Genomic DNA, 17,578 nt, shown 5'->3' on the forward strand with positions numbered 1-17,578 from the left:
TATAGTTAAAGCTATTGTACTCCATGAACAGTTTTACAAAATAAAAGAGTTTGAACTGTAGAAAAATCTAAGAATCAAATGATGGCTATCTCTGAAGAAGATAATTAGGAAATCAGAGTTTAATTTTGGCTCAAGTACTGAGGATGTGCAATCCCCAATGACCAGGGCAGGCACTGATTGCATCTCTGAGACACTAAGGATACTTCATAGTCTAGCATATACAAGCAGTTATGTCAGTGCCTTTTTATAGCTATCTTCAGTCACTTCGAAGTGTCAAAGAAAGCTTCTGGCATATTCTGATTGCATTAGGAAATTAAACCCATATGAAACTGGAGTTCTAAGTGGTAAATCCGATTAAAGAAAATTGTCTTGTTTTTTCTCATATTTTACTGGATTAAGGAGTAATATTACAACCAATGAACAATTATTTAGAAAGGTATAAGGAAAAGGCCTGAAAATCACTTTGCTCAGCCTTCACATAGAATTAAGACCAAGACTCAGAACCTGCTAGTGAATTTCTAAGACAAGAAGAGTAAGTAATAATGACAATGAGCTCATATATTTTTCTCTGCTAAGTAAGGTAAGTTTTAAAATCTATTCAAATTTATATATATATATATATATATATATATATATATATATATATATATAATTTTGTTGAGATACTAGTAATATGCATAGTAACATGTCTGTCACATAATTCTTGTTGTTTTGATCAAGATATGCATTGTTGAGATAATAAACCTAATTCATAGAAGCCTTTCATACACATTTGAGTGGTTTTATGAATATGTATAAGAATGAAGCAATGTTTAAGCAAACTTAGATCTAAAATATAGCACTGTTGGTTTGTTTATCATTGCTGAACCTTTGAAATCAAGAATCTACTCTTGTTGCATAATTGAACATTATTCCGCTTGGCCAAATGTCACCTGTCTTAATTTTCTACTGGTTCTAGCAACCAACATTCTTCTTTCTCCTCATGTGAATATAACCATTTCAAATTTCACATAGAGAGAAGACTATTCAGAATTTCCCCTGGAGTGTGTTCCTTTCTGTTTTGCACTGTAGCTTCAGGTTAAGAACAGTTCAAGGACCCACGTTGTGCCCATTTCTCTCTTTAGGGCAATCTTATCATTCAATTGAAATTCAAAGAAAAATGGTGAATTGGCACTATCCAGAAATCCAGTAGAAACTTAAATTGTAATGTTTTACTTAGTAACCTACTTCTTCATGACATACTTAAAATTTGTTTAGATCATGAGTTTTCCTGAGTACCTTAACTAGTCTTAGATTTTGGTTCCTTTGTATGGAAACAATGCTCATGATTTCCACTCTACAGAATGAAACCTGAGTTGGTAATAGTTTCCTAAACCCTCCCTCTATATCTGAAATGGATAGTAACAAAAGATGAAAAGAGAAATGAACAATTCTGTCTTATTCCATTTCATTTTCCTATTTTCTCTTGATTGTTCTAGCAGTCATGTTAAAATGACAGTACATGACTCAGTTGTGTAGACTACTTGTGATACTCTGTGAGTGTATGTGTGTCTGTGTGTGTGTGTGTGTGTGTGTGTGTGTGTGTGTAGAGGAGGAGCCGTCATTTTATAGCTCTGTAGACCAGGCTGATCTTATACTTATGGAAGTCTATCTGCCTATGCCTCCAAAGTGCTAAAGTTAGAGGTAGGCACGGTATTTACTATATTTAGTGTGGAAAGAATACCAGTTCACATTATGGTAACATCAAAGGTGGGTAGACTATTTACAAGTGGGTCAGTGTGTTATCAGTACATTTTTCAAGATTATTATAGATTTTTGTCAGTTGTGTTTTCTCCTGTAAGTTTGCATATTTTTTGTCTCTCCAGGTTTTCCTAGGGAAGAATGGCTGTGGCAAATGGCTCTTTGGTGCTGGAGTTCATTCTCTTGGGGATAACAGAGGACCCTGAACTCCAAATACCCCTCTTCTTACTTTTTCTAATAATATACATGGTAACCACATTAGGAAATTTGGCCTTGCTCATCCTAATTGCACTGAACTCTCACCTTCACACCCCCATGTACTTTTTCCTCTTTAACTTGTCCTTCATAGATCTCTGTTATTCTTCAGTGATTACACCCAAAATGCTGATGAACTTCATACTAAAGAAGAATGTTATCTCTTATACGGGGTGCATGACTCAACTCTATTTCTTTTGCTTTTTTGCCATATCTGAATATTATGTACTAACATCAATGGCCTATGATCGCTATGTGGCTATCTGTAATCCACTCTTGTATACCATTGCTATGTCCCCTAAGGTGTGCTTCTATCTTATGCTTGGTTCATATTTGATGGGACTTTTGGGTGCCATGATCCACACTGGTTGCATGCTTCAACTGACTTTTTGTGATGGGAACACCATCAACCACTATTTCTGTGACCTCCTCCCAGTACTGCAGCTCTCCTGCACCAGCACCTATGTCAATGAAATAGAGCTCTTCATTGTAGCAGGAAAGGACATCATTGTACCCACTGCCATCATTCTTACTTCTTATGGCTTCATTCTTTGTAACATATTCCAAGTGAGGTCCACTGAGAGCAGATACAAGGCCTTCAGTACCTGCAGTTCTCATATATTTGCTGTTTCTCTGTTTTTTGGATCAAGCACATTTATGTATCTTCAGCCCTCCTCATCTGGGTCTATGGATGAGGGAAAAATTTCTTCCATCTTTTATACTATTGTGGTTCCCATGATGAATCCTTTAATCTATAGCTTCAGGAACAAAGATGTTAAAGTTGCCCTGAGAAAAACCCTGAGTAGGAGAATGTATTGATCAAATTTCAGTGTAACCCTTTTCTGCAGTAAAAGATCAAAGAAATTGTCAGTGAGTAGTTCTTTTTGAGTGCAGATTTTTTTTGTCATATTTCTTTCTGTCATGTGTTCATAAGTTGGAAACTATATTGTGTACATGTCCTTCATCTTTAATATGTGCTTTATTAGTTATCAATATATGTTATCCTACAATACAAAGAATGCTTTTTTCCATCGTTAAAATCAATCTTTGGTTGTCAGCATGCCTTTGTGGTATTCTAGTCATGTCTGCCACCTGAAATGAAATATTAATCTTACGTTATGCTGTGCTTTTTCCTTCTACCCTGGGCATAAATATATCACATTCAAGTGTTGTCAGTAGATACATATAGTTTTCAGTGTAATGACTGTTGCAGGTGTAAAGACTCTATCACACATTCTCTGCTCAGTGTCCAAAAAGTTTTAAAAAAACAATTGAGTTGATTTAGTTAGCAGTTTAATCTAAATACATTTAGATTTTCTTTTCCAAAGCAGATAGCCAAGTCTCCAGTACATCATAATCTTTCTGTTTTTGTTCCTTCTGTGAATGACAATATAAAAAATAAAATGACAATATAATTCTATTGAAGCAGTCCCAACTGAGACTTAATTTAAAATCATAATTCACCTTTGGCTAGATTATTAGGAAGTGTACCTAACGTATCTATCAAGAATACCAAAGACATACAAAAAGAAGAATTAGGAGCTCCAGGACAACTTTTGAATGCATTGTAAACAGATACCTATGACTATCTCCTTGACTATCAGAATACTAAAAGAATAGACCCCAATAAATGTTTATTTCTCTAGGAATCTCCTGCTGGGACAAGAAAAGGTCAAAATACTGGGGACAACTTGTCTGACAGAAGAGAAACCTGTCATTAACAACATGTCAGATCACTTTGTAAGAGTGATTTTACAGGAAGGACTAATAGTTGAGACAATGATGGATAGGACCACAACTTGTCCAGACCACTTAGTTTTGCATGCTTCTTGCCTTTTATTTAAACCTTACCTTCAAGTAAAGTTCCCCTGAAAATAGACTTAGGAAGCAAATGTACCGAAACTCTTTATCTATCTTCCCACACTTGTTTCACTGCATGATCTCTATATTCTGTCTTTCACTATTAATCTGACTTTATGTTTCCTTATTTTTGAGCTAGAAGTTTAAATACATCTTTCACTTCCCTCTCCTTCCTATAAACCCTCTGTAAACCTCTCAGTTCTCTCTTTCAAATTCAAATTCATGTACTCTTTATTCATCAATTATTATTGCATGAAATATATTTATATGCACATGCAGGCACACACACACACACACACAAACACACACACACATATGGCTCTTTTAATTAAGTTTTGGAGGGTAGATAGCTATTTCTGGCTTGTTGCTGCATAGGCAATGAAGCCATGTCCATTAACAGAGATGAATGTTTCTACTTTATTGAGTAAACTTTGACTTCTACTTCCTTAAAAATATAACAGTCTTAAAGATGCAAAGATGGTTTTCTAATGAGCTCTCCATTTGCTGTGTCTATATCAGACTTATAACTAACAAGGAAAGTCAATTAATCCAGATCTCATCACAAAAATACAAACTATATGAAGGAGCCGTTAGTCTTATCTAATATTTGAAGCAAGCTGATAACATAGCCAGCACTTCCCTATGCTTGTTAAGAGAGATAACAGATGTGATAGTTGCAGAATGAGCAGGCTTCAACACTAATGCTTGAGTATTATAAATGCTTGAGTATTCATGCTTTGAAACAGGGAAGAGTGGTACAGAACAGTTAGCATTGTGGGAAATGTGTGTGGCCACAATGAACTCTGTAAGTCTCACACTGTGTCATTTCCTTGTGAGGAGACACTGTTCCTCGTGTTTCCATTTCCCCAGTATAGATTTCTGTACCAATAGGAATCAGGGACTATGTCTTAGATATACTCATTTTACTAAGATCTTTTATTTCAGAAATCACATTCAAAAACTTTTGTCAATAGACCTCATTTTAAAAGGGCAAATACACAAAATATCGAAACTATCAAATCATACTAGCCAAAAATATTTCCTTCGGAAGATGAATAATTCTTGCCTGAAAATAGGAGTGTTCCAATCCACAAAGAAGGTTTTGAAAGATTTAAATCTGTCTAGAGGTACTATGTTAGGGATTGTTTCAAATGCTTTGTCTTAGTAAGGCTCCCAAAATGGGAATCTGTGTATTCAGACTCTGAGGGTCTCTGTCCCCAGCTGGTTTTTGATTAATCAATAAAGTTACTAACAGCCAATGGTTGTTTAGGGAGATGGAGGTAGGACTTTTAGATTTCCTGAACAAGGGATGAAGGGAAGTGAAAGGAGAAGAATCATCAAGATTGGAAAGCAGAGAGATCAGACTTAAGAGCTCATGGACATCAACGAGTTAGGGAATCAGCCCCAGAGGCCACTCTCCCAATGGGATCTGGGGTAGCAGAGATGTAAAATAAATTTAGCAAATATTAACACAGGAATACTGGATGGGGAGTGTGTTAGCCATGTGGAGGTTCAAGATTGGACCAGCCACTGAACTAGTTATGGGATATTAAAAGTAAAGTTGCATGTGTGTATGTCTTTCATTCGTGAATCCAGAGCTCTTTGGCATTTGCAGAGTTTCCACCCCACCTTTTGTGGGGCTGTGAAATCCTGGGTGTTCGGCCACGCCCCCAGAATCCAGAGACCTGACATACAGCCCCCTTGCCATGTCATGTAAGGCCCAGGTAGAAGGCGGGCTAACAGGTCTCCCAAACCCTCCCCTCTCCCGCTTCTCATATAAGCAAACCCCTTCCAACATTTTTTTGGAGAGCGCCACCACCTAAACCCACCGCCATGCCAATAAATGTCTTCAGCTCCACGTGTCTCTTTGAACTCTGGACTCCTTGTGTAAGTCAAGACTCTTGCGCGTCCCTGTCCGCATGGGGTAGGGGAGGGAGAGAATCCTTTTCCGCCTGCCCCTGAATTCTCTACAATCTAGTGGGTCATGGGACATTTTCTCCTGACAACAACAGCCCCTGCACCACCTCTGTGGGGACCCTGGCCTGCGCCGTGTCCCGCATGCCCGATGTCTATGCTCTTGGGAACCCGAGGTCACTGCCAGCATGTGAGATGTTCACCTCATGGACAAGACTGCTGAGCTGTGGGTCCTGGGATGGTCCTTCGTTCGTCTGCGGTCTGCGCTGTTGAGTACCGCCGGGAAATGCTGCCTCCACCCGAACCAGCTCTCGCCCACGATGCTGCCCACGACCCCTAGGCGTGAACATTGTCCAACAACCTTTGACCATTTATTTTCTGGATAAAGGATACACATAACATATCTACACTAAATTTTTATAAGCACAAGAGCAGGGCAGATATCTATCTTTATGCTATTAGAATCTAGTTTCCTATCAATAACCCCAAGTTATTACTTACTGTGTTTCATCTGGACTGCTCTTAACTCCAATTGGTCAGTCCTCAGGGCCACGTTTTCATAACTCACCTAATCCATTACAGCTCCCTCCTCCATTCACCTTCTTCTCCCCTTCATGGTTCTCCTCTGACCCCCAAGTGTGGGAACCCTAAACCTCGCCTTTGTCTCTTCTGCCCAACTATTAGCTATTGATATGGGACTGCATAAGGGTATTCTGGTTCATGTTTGGGCATGGGCCTAGAACCCCAAAACTCTATGTGAGAACCAGCAGGAGTTCAGCTGCGCCCCAGGAACCCAGAGTCCTGACATGCAGTTTAGTCTCCATGAACCTACATTGTTCAGTCATGTAGGCCATTACAGCCCCTCCCAAAGTGCACAGGTAGAGGGTATGACTATAGGCCTCAGGTCTTAGAGATTACATACTAATGAAAGCCAGAGGGCGGAGCAAATTAAGCATGCCTCCCCAGATCCTCCCCAGATCCTCCCCAGATACTTCCCTTTTCTCCCTCCCAATTTACTCAGGTCTAGCCTGAATTTTGGGGGGGTACATCCAGATCCATCCACCATCCGCCATGACAATAAACCCTTTTGGAACCAAGGACTTCCTCCTGTCATTGTGGCTGCCAACACCAAAACCCCCAGCCACTGGAACCCTAGACCTTCTCATGTATGTGGGACCCGCCAGCATGGAAACCCCCAGAGATATCTCCACTTCCACTGCAGTTTATATTTTTTCCACATCTGGTGCCCATGCAGGACATAGACACACACGGAATTCAAGAACCAGGCTACCCCTGTCTGGTACACCCACGAGGACCCACATCTTGAAACAAGCTGGCCAGGCCACCAAGTCTGCTAAGCAAGTACTATAATCAAATTTCTCCCACAGGTGCTGTCAGGGCCTCTTTCTTATCACCACCTCGATTCTCACGGCTGTGGGTTGGCTGGTTGTGTGCCCACATGCTCCCATCTTGGTCCTTCCGAGACCTCTTAGTGGTCTGAAAGCCCAAGGGCTTGAGACCAGTGGGTCTCCATCCAACATCTGGCCCAGGGATTCCCCAATCCAAGAGCCCTGCAGCCCGGCGGAACCAGACTGAGAATTCCCCATGCCGGGTGGGACCCCGCCATGCTCATCAGGTGTTGTAGGGAATAATCTGAGCCAAGATCCCATGTGCTCCTGCCATGCTAAGCTACTGCTTCATGACAGACACATGGACCCACAATGCAACAGAGACTCATGCCCGAGTGTGCCCATGCATGGGCCTACATCATTCCCTACAGATGGTAGAGGATGTGGGCAAAGCCAGCTCCAAAAGTACCCCCCACTGGCACCTGCCAAGAACCTCTCCATGGAAACATGAGTAACTCCAGCCTAGTTCACAAGACTAGGCAGGTCTCTCTCTTTCTCTCTCCACATGTTTCAGGCCAGCATTTTCTCTCTGACTCTCAGCTACCTCTAGCTCCTGCCTAGCTCAAAAGACTAGGTCTCTCTCTCTCTCTCTGTCTCTCCCTCTCCTTCACGTGTTCTCCAGCTCAAGGGCAAGATGGAGGTGACTCCCTAGCCTCCACTCTGCCCATCCCCCAGCTCCACAGAGAGGGCTCCTTCACAGTGAACAGCTGTGTTTCAGGCCACAGCGCCTGCCATGACTCTCATTCTAAGACTCTTTCCCTTGGGTGAGAGATTCCCTTTTCGTTTTGAGCTTTCAGGAGTGCCTACTTCAGCCTTTCACACGCTGTCTGCTATTGTAGCTTTCTTTCTCTCTTTATCCCCACCTGTTCTCCAACTCCACAAGGTGGTGGTGACTCCCTAATCTCTGTGCTCTGCTCCTCCCCCAGGGGTCAGACTTTTGTGTTCTGCCTGCTAGCTTCTCAGGAGCACTGGCTCTAAACTCTAGTCTCCAGTGATTTTCCCCCAGGGGTCAGTCTTTCACAGGCTGTCTGCTAGCGTAGTGTAGACTTCCCTGACTCCTCTGTCATTTGTGGCCAGTTCTTGCTTGCCTGAAGCAACAGGGCTGGCTCTCTGCTTGCTTGCTCCTTTCCCCCCTTCACCTCCTAGGTCATATGCGCCCAGCTACAGCCCAGCTGGCTTGCCTGAAGCAGTGGGTCTGAGACTCTGCCTGCTCCCTTCCCCCCTGTGTACCTCACAGTATCTTAAATCCAGGCTGAGCCATGAGAAACTGCTCACCTCCTGCAAGCTTCTCCCAGGAGCTTCTGGCTATACTCCAGCTTCTACATGTCTACCCACCATGATTCAATTTTACACAGCCTTTTACTCCTTCTGACTCTCCTATCAAACACCTATGTTTCTTGCTGTGAGCTTTTCTTCATGGTTGGCTTTTTTTCTTTACATTTAAAGCTGCTATGAAAAACAAATGGGGAATGCCTTGGCCTCTCTGCTAAAGCACCCAGCCACCATGAGGCAGCACAGACACAACATGGCAGAGCCATGGAACCTGCCAAGCTGTATTCTCTCCAGGCATCTCCCCACCAGAGAGGCTGCTTCTCTGTGATTATACCCACAGATCCAACACAGATAATGCCACCTCCTGGAACCTGCCTAGGATGCCAAGCTGTCTTCTTCCAGCCACACCAACTGACTACAGACTCCAGAGACATGCCAAGATCCAGAGACACATGCTGAATCCTCCAGCTTCAGATGAAGTCTTTTGCCAAAGTCAAATAGCAAAGTTACATGTTAGTTAGGAAAATATAATGTCTATCTAAATTAGTCAGCTATTACTACCCTCAAACTGTACCACCTGTATTCAATGGATTCAACGATCCCTTGCTTTCCCTACCCCCCCAACTTCCCTTATTCTGTGACTTAATTGTGCTAACCCCTCTGGCCTACATAATGCCTTCTTTTGGCTTCTTCATCCAAAATTTTCACCACAGTGACCCCCTCTTTTTTAAAAAAGTAAAGGAAAGGAGATGTGGGACTGCATAAGGGTATTCCAGTTCATGGCTGGGCATGGGCCTAGAACCCCAAGACTCTATGTGAGAACCAGCAGGATTTTGGGAGTGCCCCCAGAACCCAGAGTAATGACACACAGTCTTGTCTCCATAGACATACATTGTTCAGTAATGTAGTCCATTACAGCCCCTCCCAAAGTGCACAGGTAGAGGGTATGACTATAGGCCTCAGGCCCTAGGGATTACATACTAATGAAGGTCAGAGGGCAGAGCAAATTAAGCATTCTTCCCCAGATCCTCTCCCTTTCCCCCTCCCTATTTAACTCGGGACTGCCCTGAGTTTTATGAGGCATACTTCCAGATCCATCCACCATCTGCCATGACAATAATCCTTTCTGGAACCAAGGACTTCCTCGTGTCACTGGGGCCTGCCAATGCGAAAGCCCCAGGCCACTGGAACATTAGACCTTCTTGTGTATGTGGGACCAGCCGTGTGGAAACCCACTGGGCCTCCACATAGGCCTACTATTTTTTCCCACATATTGTCATCTTTATTCACTAATCAGAAATAACTTGGGGAGGCAAGTTCACATAGCATCACTTGGATCTTTTGCAGGGACTCTCTCATCTCTTGGGCAACTAGGTCTTGAGGAATCAAGATTGTCCCTAAAATAAAAGCAGAATCAGGCCAATCCACTACAGGTGTCCTTTGCTGGTCCTTCTTATATTTTTTATAAAATATCTATTACTATTTTTAATATATTAGAGTTTTATTCCTATTGATAAAGTTTGCATGGAGTAATAAATAGACTATATTCTTCAAATTCTGTTAGAAACTTACTCTTCAATATAATAGTAAAACTTTGGGTTTCTTCTAGGGATAATAAATTATGAGGCCACTGATTTAATGTTCTTATTGAAGTAAATTAATTGCTACCCCAGCCCTCGGGAATTCAATGAGACCTTAGAGAAGGGGGGAAAGAATGAAGGGACAAGAGACACAAGAATTGAGAGCAAATCTGGAGTTCTGATCAAGCTCTGAAACTTTAATTTTGGGTGCAGATTATAAAGACACAGCAAACTGGGAAGTTTGGGCAAGGGTCATTGCTTAGGGCTATCCCACTATTGAATGCTTATTACCCCAGATCATCCCACTGTCATATGCTTATTATTGCCCTAGGCCATCCCATTAGTAACCAGCTCCCAGGAAATGCCGGACATTCTTTAAGATCCTGAGACCTGAGACTACATTTCCCAGAACAGCAGGTAATTTCTTGGGTTTGGCTCCAGGCAAATTGCTACGTATGTAAATTCCTAAAGAATGAGGCCAGACATCTCTGTTTCCCTAGACTCTGTCAGGTTTCCTAAGCTTTCAGTACTCCCTAATGAAGCAGGAAAGTACATACTATATGAGGTCCATTGACCTTGGACATCTCTACTCCAGAACTTAGCCAAAGTTCCTCTCAGTACACATTGATGTTATGGCCCAGTATGGGAAAAGATATTCACCAACTCTACTTCTGACATAGGAGTAATATCCAAAATATATAATGAACACAAGAAATTAGATAACAACAAGCCAAATAACCCAATTAAAAAGGGAGTCCATAGCTAAACAGAGAATTCTCTACAGAGGAATTGGTAAAGAAAAAGAATCACTGAAATACAAATCAAAACAACTCTGACATCCCACTTAATACCCATCAAAATGTCTCAGATCAAAAACTCAAGGGACAAATTATGCTGGTGAGGAGCCAGAACAAGAGGAACATGCCTCTGTTGCTGGTAGGTGTGTAAACAGGTACATACAACCACTTTGGAAATCAATTTGGCAGGTGATTTCCAAACTCAGAAAATTGAGAATATTTTTACCCCAAGACCCAGCTATATCATTCTTGGGCAGATGCCCAAAAGATGTCCCACTATACCACAAAGACACTCCCTCAAATATGTTTATAGCAGCTTTACTTATAATAACCAGAAACTGTAACAAACCTAGATGTCCCTCAACTGAAGAACGGATTAAAGAAATATGGTACATCTACACAATGGAATACTATTCTGCTACTAGAACCAAAGACATGAAATTTGGAGCCAAATGGATAGAACTAGAAAATATAATCCGGAGTGCAGTAACCAAAACTCATAATGATATACAGGGTATGTGCTCATTTATAAATGAACATTAGTCATAACACAGGATAACCATGCTACAGTCCACAGATTCAAAGAAACTATGTAATAAGGAAGGTCCAAAAGAGGATGTGATTCTCACCCAGAAGAGGAAACAAAATAGTCATCAGAGGTAGATGAAGGCAGGGAACTGGATGGAAGAAGGGTTGGAAGAGAAAAGGGAATGGGAATCAGGTATTGGGAGAGGAATTGTGGGAGAGGTCTGGGAGTGAGAACAGTAAACAATGGGAGAATATCTCTGGAATTAGCTGGAGACTTGGGACAGCAGAGATTTTGGGGAGTCTGTAAGGCTAATCCTACAGGCGACACCTTCCAGTAGGGGATATGGAGACTGAAGTGGCTACCTCCTGTAGTCAGTTGGGACTTACAGTGGAGGTAGGGGAACATCAATTTATTCATATAACCTTCAACACGAAATTTGTCCTGCCTACAAGGTGCTCAGATATAAAGATGGAACAGAGACTGAGGGAATGGCCAACAGATGAGTGGTTCAACTTGAAGCACATCTCATGTAGGATAGCCAATCCCTGTCACTAGGAATGATATTTTGCAATGCTTACAAACATGAGTCTAGCTTTTTCTTTCTTTATTGCTTCTTAAAAGATGCAATAAATGCTGGTCTTACCACAGAAGCTCCATTTTCTTGTCCACAGTTGTTGTGGCTTTGATATCAGTTGTGAAGTTCTGATCAAACTTGAGTGACCAGCCTTTTCTAAAGTCAGATTCTGGCACATTCTCTAAAGGCAGCTGTTTCCTGTTTTCTGAAAACTGCCTGCATGTTTGCATGATTTTGGCAATATAGGGAATTTCAAAAGTTATCTCATGTATCTTAACCACTGATACCCCCTTTTTTTCCTTTTTTTTCCTCTGACATCTCTTATAGATAAGTGTTCATTAGCAAAATGCCAAGACTATTTCATGGAAGAAAGTTTTATTTATTGGTCTGTTAACACAGCTGGTAAAGTAGATAGCATGAATTCTATGCAGTGAGTGGTATACACTTACGAGCTCCATGATATAATCCATTCTTGTATATTCAAATCATCATGAGACCAGGATATCCATTATATCCTAAAAGCTTTTTGTGTCATTTCATGTTTTCTGTTGACTTGCCTTAATTTCTGTATTCTAAATGCTTAATATGAGAATTATTTCTTTAAATTTTGAGTAAAAAAGTCACATATTTTTAACTACAAAAATTATACCATACAGCATAATCTTTGTAAGTTATTCATTAGACACTATTACATAATTTTACTGATTTAGAAACTATTTACTGTGTCCATGTTTCTCAGTATGTGGTAAACACTATTCTGTTTTCTCCTTGAACCAGGCAAAATCTGTTTGCATGCTTGCAATGATTATTGTTTACAAATAAAGTCGTTCAGTGTTTCTCTGTTCATTGATTGACATTTCACATTTCACTTTCACCATGACCTCTATATTTCTTCAGTTGGTTTCAAATAAGATTTCTTTAAAAAAACTTAGTAATGACTTATAATAATGATAGAATTGCTGAAAGTTTTCTAGAGTTTGGTTTTACTTTTATTTTACTATGTTAATATAATGAAATAGTCTGTATTAGCTTATAGGATCTTTGCTAAATCTGTACAGTGACCCTATAGACACTACATTTTTTTTCATTGCTTAAAAGACAGAAATATATCTCATAGTTCTAGGAACCCAGAAGACAACTAATATTAGACCTAGAATTATAAATACTGTTCAAGGATTCTCATTTTACCTTGTCTTGACAGAAGCCTTCTGTTACTTCTAGGAGAGGGATAATGCTTCAAGAAGTAATTTAGATATGGGTGTGATTTGACACTAAAAACGTTTAAGAAGCAGGCAAATATGTCTTCTGGCTCTGGAGGATAGAGAGACACATAATGTCGAGTCCCTGCACCTCAGGATGATTCAATGTAGAAAGAGATGGTCAGGTAGACATAGAATACATATCATGATTGACAAACCCACACAGGTGCACAGCTGCTATGGTGCTAGTTGTAGATGATCAAGGAAGGATTTGTAAGAGTCCAATAGTATAAGTACAATTAAATCTGTAAAATATTCAAATTTTTGAAGTAATGAGCACTAAATTTTAATCTTAAAAACCTCTCAAACTACAAAAGTCATAAAAGAACACAAATAAGCTTAAATGTTTTATTAAAACAAGCAGGGTAGCATCTGCACCAGGGCAGATCAGCATGTCTGCCCCTCTCTCTCAACAATGCAAGTCTACAGGTCTCCCCAGAAACCTACTACTGCCATGGGAGTAGGTAAGACAGCTCCCCAAACAAGCAGAGCAGCGGAAACCCCTGATGAGCTCAGCAGATGCAGGACTCCTCCCCTTCGCTTGAACCCTATCTCTACTCCTGTCTGCACCTCCACTGGAACAGAATACCCCACAGTCTAAAGGTCTCCTAGAAGATCTGCAGTATCCAGGGCCATATATCCTGCAGGAGATCTACAGAAAATGAGGGACACAGTGGGCAGACTTCAAACAGAGACTCCTAAGCTAGCTACTCCAGAGATAACCTGATGGTAAGAGGCAAGCCCTGGCTATCCCAACATACCTGAAAAGCATGATGCTGACCTAAAATCCCATTTTATGAAGGTAATAGAGATCTTTAAGGAGGATATAAATGCCTCACTTAAAGAAATGCAGAAAAACACAGTTAAATAGGTAGAAGCCCTTAAAAAGGAAACTAAATCCTCAAATAAATATAGGAAAACACAATATAACAGGTGAAATAATTAAACAAAGCATTCCAAAACCTAAAACTGGAAATAGAAACAATAAGGAAATCACAAATACAGGCAATCCTGGAAATGGAAAACCAAGAGAAGAAGTCAGAAACTACTATGCAATTATCACCAACAGTACAGTCACTAAACCTATACACTATTGTGGCTGTCAAGAAGTGCCTGCAAACAGGATCCTGATATGTCTGTCTCCTGAGAGGTTCTGCCAGAGCCTGACATATACAGAAGCAGATGCTCACAGCCAACCCCTGGACTGACCACAGGGTGCCCAATGGAGGAGTTAGAGAAAGGTGTGAAGGAGCTGAAGGGGTTTGGAACCCCATAGGAAGAACAACAATATCGACCAACCAGACCCTCTAGAACTCCCAGGAACTAACCATCCAACCAACGAGTACACATGGAGCAACCCATGGCTCCAGCCACATATGTAGCAGAGAATGGAATTTTGGGGGATCAATGGGAGAAGAGGTCCTTAGTCCCGTGAAGGCTCAATGCCCCAGTGTAGGGGAATGCCAGAGCAGGGAGGTAGGTGTGGGTGGGTGTGTGGTGGAACACCCTCATAGTAGCAGAGGGTGGGAGAGGAGGTTCTCAGGGTGGAAATTAAGAACAGGATAACATTTGAAATGTAAATAAAGAAAATATAGACATATAGAATTAAAATATATTAAAAAAAAACAAGAGATAGAATAGAGAATCTTAAACATAGAAGCTATGATAGAAGATATTGACACAAGGGTCAAAGAAAATATAAAGCACAATAGACTCCTAGCCCCAAAAATCCAGGAAAGCCAGGACACAATGAGAAGACAAAACTTAAGAATAATAAGAATAGAAGAGAGTGAAAAGTCTCTCAAGTCAGAGGGCCAGAAAACACCTTCAACAAAATCACAGAAGAAAACTTCAAAAACCTAAAGAAAAAGATGTCTATAAAAATACAAGAAACCTACAGGACACTGAATATATTACACCAGAAAAGGAAATCCTCCTTCCATGAAATAATCAAAATGCTAAGTGTAAAGAACAAAGAAAGAATATTAAAAACTGTAAGGGAAAGTAGTGAAGTAACATGTAAAGGAAAGCCTTTCGGAATTATACCAGACTTCTCAACAGAGACTATAAAAGCCAGAAGGTCCTGTACAGATGTCATGAAGACCCAAAGAGAACACAAATATCAGACTAGGCTATGATACCCAGTAAAACTCTCAATAATCATAGGTGGAGAAAACAAGTTATTACATGACAAAACCAAATTTAAACAGTATCTAGCAATCCAGCACTAGGAGCTTGTTCTTTGAGAAAATCAATGAGATATATAAACCCTTAGCTAAACTAAATAAAGGACACACAGGCAATGTCCAAATTAGCAAAATCAGAAATGAAAAGGGAGAAATGATAAGAGAATTGAAGAACTTCAAAAAATCATCAAATGTTAGTTCAAAAGCCTTTACTCAACAAAACTGGAAAATCTAGATGAAGTATTTGACTTTTAAGACAGATATTATTTAGCAAAGTTAAACCAAGAGCGAGTAAACTATCTAAACAGTCTCACATCCCCTGAAATATTAGAAGTCAATAAAAGCCTCCCAAACAAAAAAGCCCAGGGACAGATGGCTTTAGTCCAGAACATTACCAGAGCTTCAAAGAAGACCTAATACCAACACTCTGCAAACTAATCCACACAATAGAACAGAAGGAACCTTACCTAATTCATCCAATGATGCCACAGTTAGTCTGGAACCTAAATCACACAAAGGCTCAACAAGGAAAGAGAACTTCAGACCAATTTTATGAATATTGATACTCAAAAATACTCAATAAAGTTCTTGCAAACTGAATCAGAGAACACATGAAAACCATCATTTACCATAATCATGGGGAGGCTGGGTGGTGGGAGAGCATCCTCTCAGAGAGAGTGGGGGAAGAGGAATGGAATGAGGAACTGTGGGAGGAGGTACTGGGAGAGGAACAATGGCTGGACTGTATACATGTCCAGTTAATATGTTAATTTAAGTAAATTTTTTCTAAAAGTACTAGAAAATAAATGTCTTTTTTATTTTTCTTAATAACTGTGGAAAAAATACCAGCAAACACACTTTGTTGAGTATGTCAAAATGATATTGTTTTGAAACTAAAGAGATAATAAATCAAAATTGTTTATGGAAAAAATAAGCAAGGGATCTACAATTAGTAAAACAAAATAGATAACGCCTAGTAAATTGAGTTACTTTAATGGTGTATTCTACAACAAACGTTTATAAAGAGAAATTATCCATGAAAATTAAATTTTTACATAAGATTTAATTACACATAATATCTACATGACTAACAATACAAGTCAAGCTTGAAGTCTTCCCATGCCAAAAGAAAGGAGACACAGTTAGTAAGCTTCATTTTGTCTTCACATCAAAATTAAAATTATCATTAAGTACCCCATCTTAGTTATGACTTTATTACTCTGAAAAGATGCCATGACCATGGTAACTTTTATAAAGGAAAACATTTAATTGAGGATAGCTTACAGTTACAGAGGGTTAGTCCATTGTCACTATGGTGGGAAACATGGCTGCATGCAGGCTATATAGTGCTATAGAAGGAGATGAGATATTTACATTTTGCTTCACAAGTAGCAGGAGATATGCCACATTGGGCATATCTTAAGCATAGGCAACCTCAAAGCCCATCCTTCCATGACACACGTCTTCCAACAAGGCCACACCTCCTAATAGCGCCACTCCCTAAAGGCCAAGCATTCACACACGAGTCTATGAGGGTCATACCTATCAAACCACCACACATGCCTAGAGAAAATATGGCTTGAAATAGGAAAAAGATAATTTCCTGTCTTCTGAGGTAAACTCACTGTAGAATATGAGTGATCATTTTCTGCTACTGTGAGTGTATACTTATAATTTCTAGAGACTAGAGTTTATTATGATCTGACACACACTGAGGTGAAATTATTCTAAGTGAAATTCAATTCAAGCACTCATATTTTTCTACTGGGAACTTTCTGTCCCATTTATATTCTCCTCAATTATCAAAACTATTAATTATATATATAATTTTGTACTAATATATGGAAAGTGACACACTTGCCACGTAATGTTAACAAGCAATTGCAATGAAATTACATATATAGAGTTTTGTGAGATAAGCGAACATATAAGATGAAGAAAATCCAAGGGTTATAGAAAGGCAGCAGCCTTTATTCTGATGTGTGTGTTTTTTTTTAAATGTTCTCTTCTGTTTCTAGTTTTGATATTACAGAGTAAAGAAGAGCAGGCATGGCAAAGAGGTGTTTTGTCATACAGTTGAAAAGAAAGCCACCAATGTTCTGTGCCTACTACAGTATTCAGATAAAAAGCAACAGGTGCAAGGTAATCAGGTTTGAGAGAGAGAGAGAGAGAGAGAGAGAGAGAGAGAGAGAGAGAGAGAGAG

At 40.0% G+C, this 17,578-nt stretch overlaps 1 protein-coding gene across 1 annotated transcript; it reads left to right on the forward strand.

Annotated features, from left to right (window-relative positions):
• The first annotated feature begins 1,881 nt into the window (after positions 1-1,881).
• LOC114611141 (olfactory receptor 8B3-like) lies at positions 1,882-2,814 on the forward strand. The gene has a single exon (XM_028755789.1). It carries the CDS (start codon positions 1,882-1,884, stop codon positions 2,812-2,814), a length of 933 nt encoding a protein of 310 aa, XP_028611622.1.
• Positions 2,815-17,578: the final 14,764 nt, after the last annotated feature.

This window comes from Grammomys surdaster, unplaced genomic scaffold (assembly GCF_004785775.1).
Source record: "Grammomys surdaster isolate TR1022 unplaced genomic scaffold, NIH_TR_1.0 126086, whole genome shotgun sequence".
NCBI lineage: Eukaryota > Metazoa > Chordata > Mammalia > Rodentia > Muridae > Grammomys > Grammomys surdaster.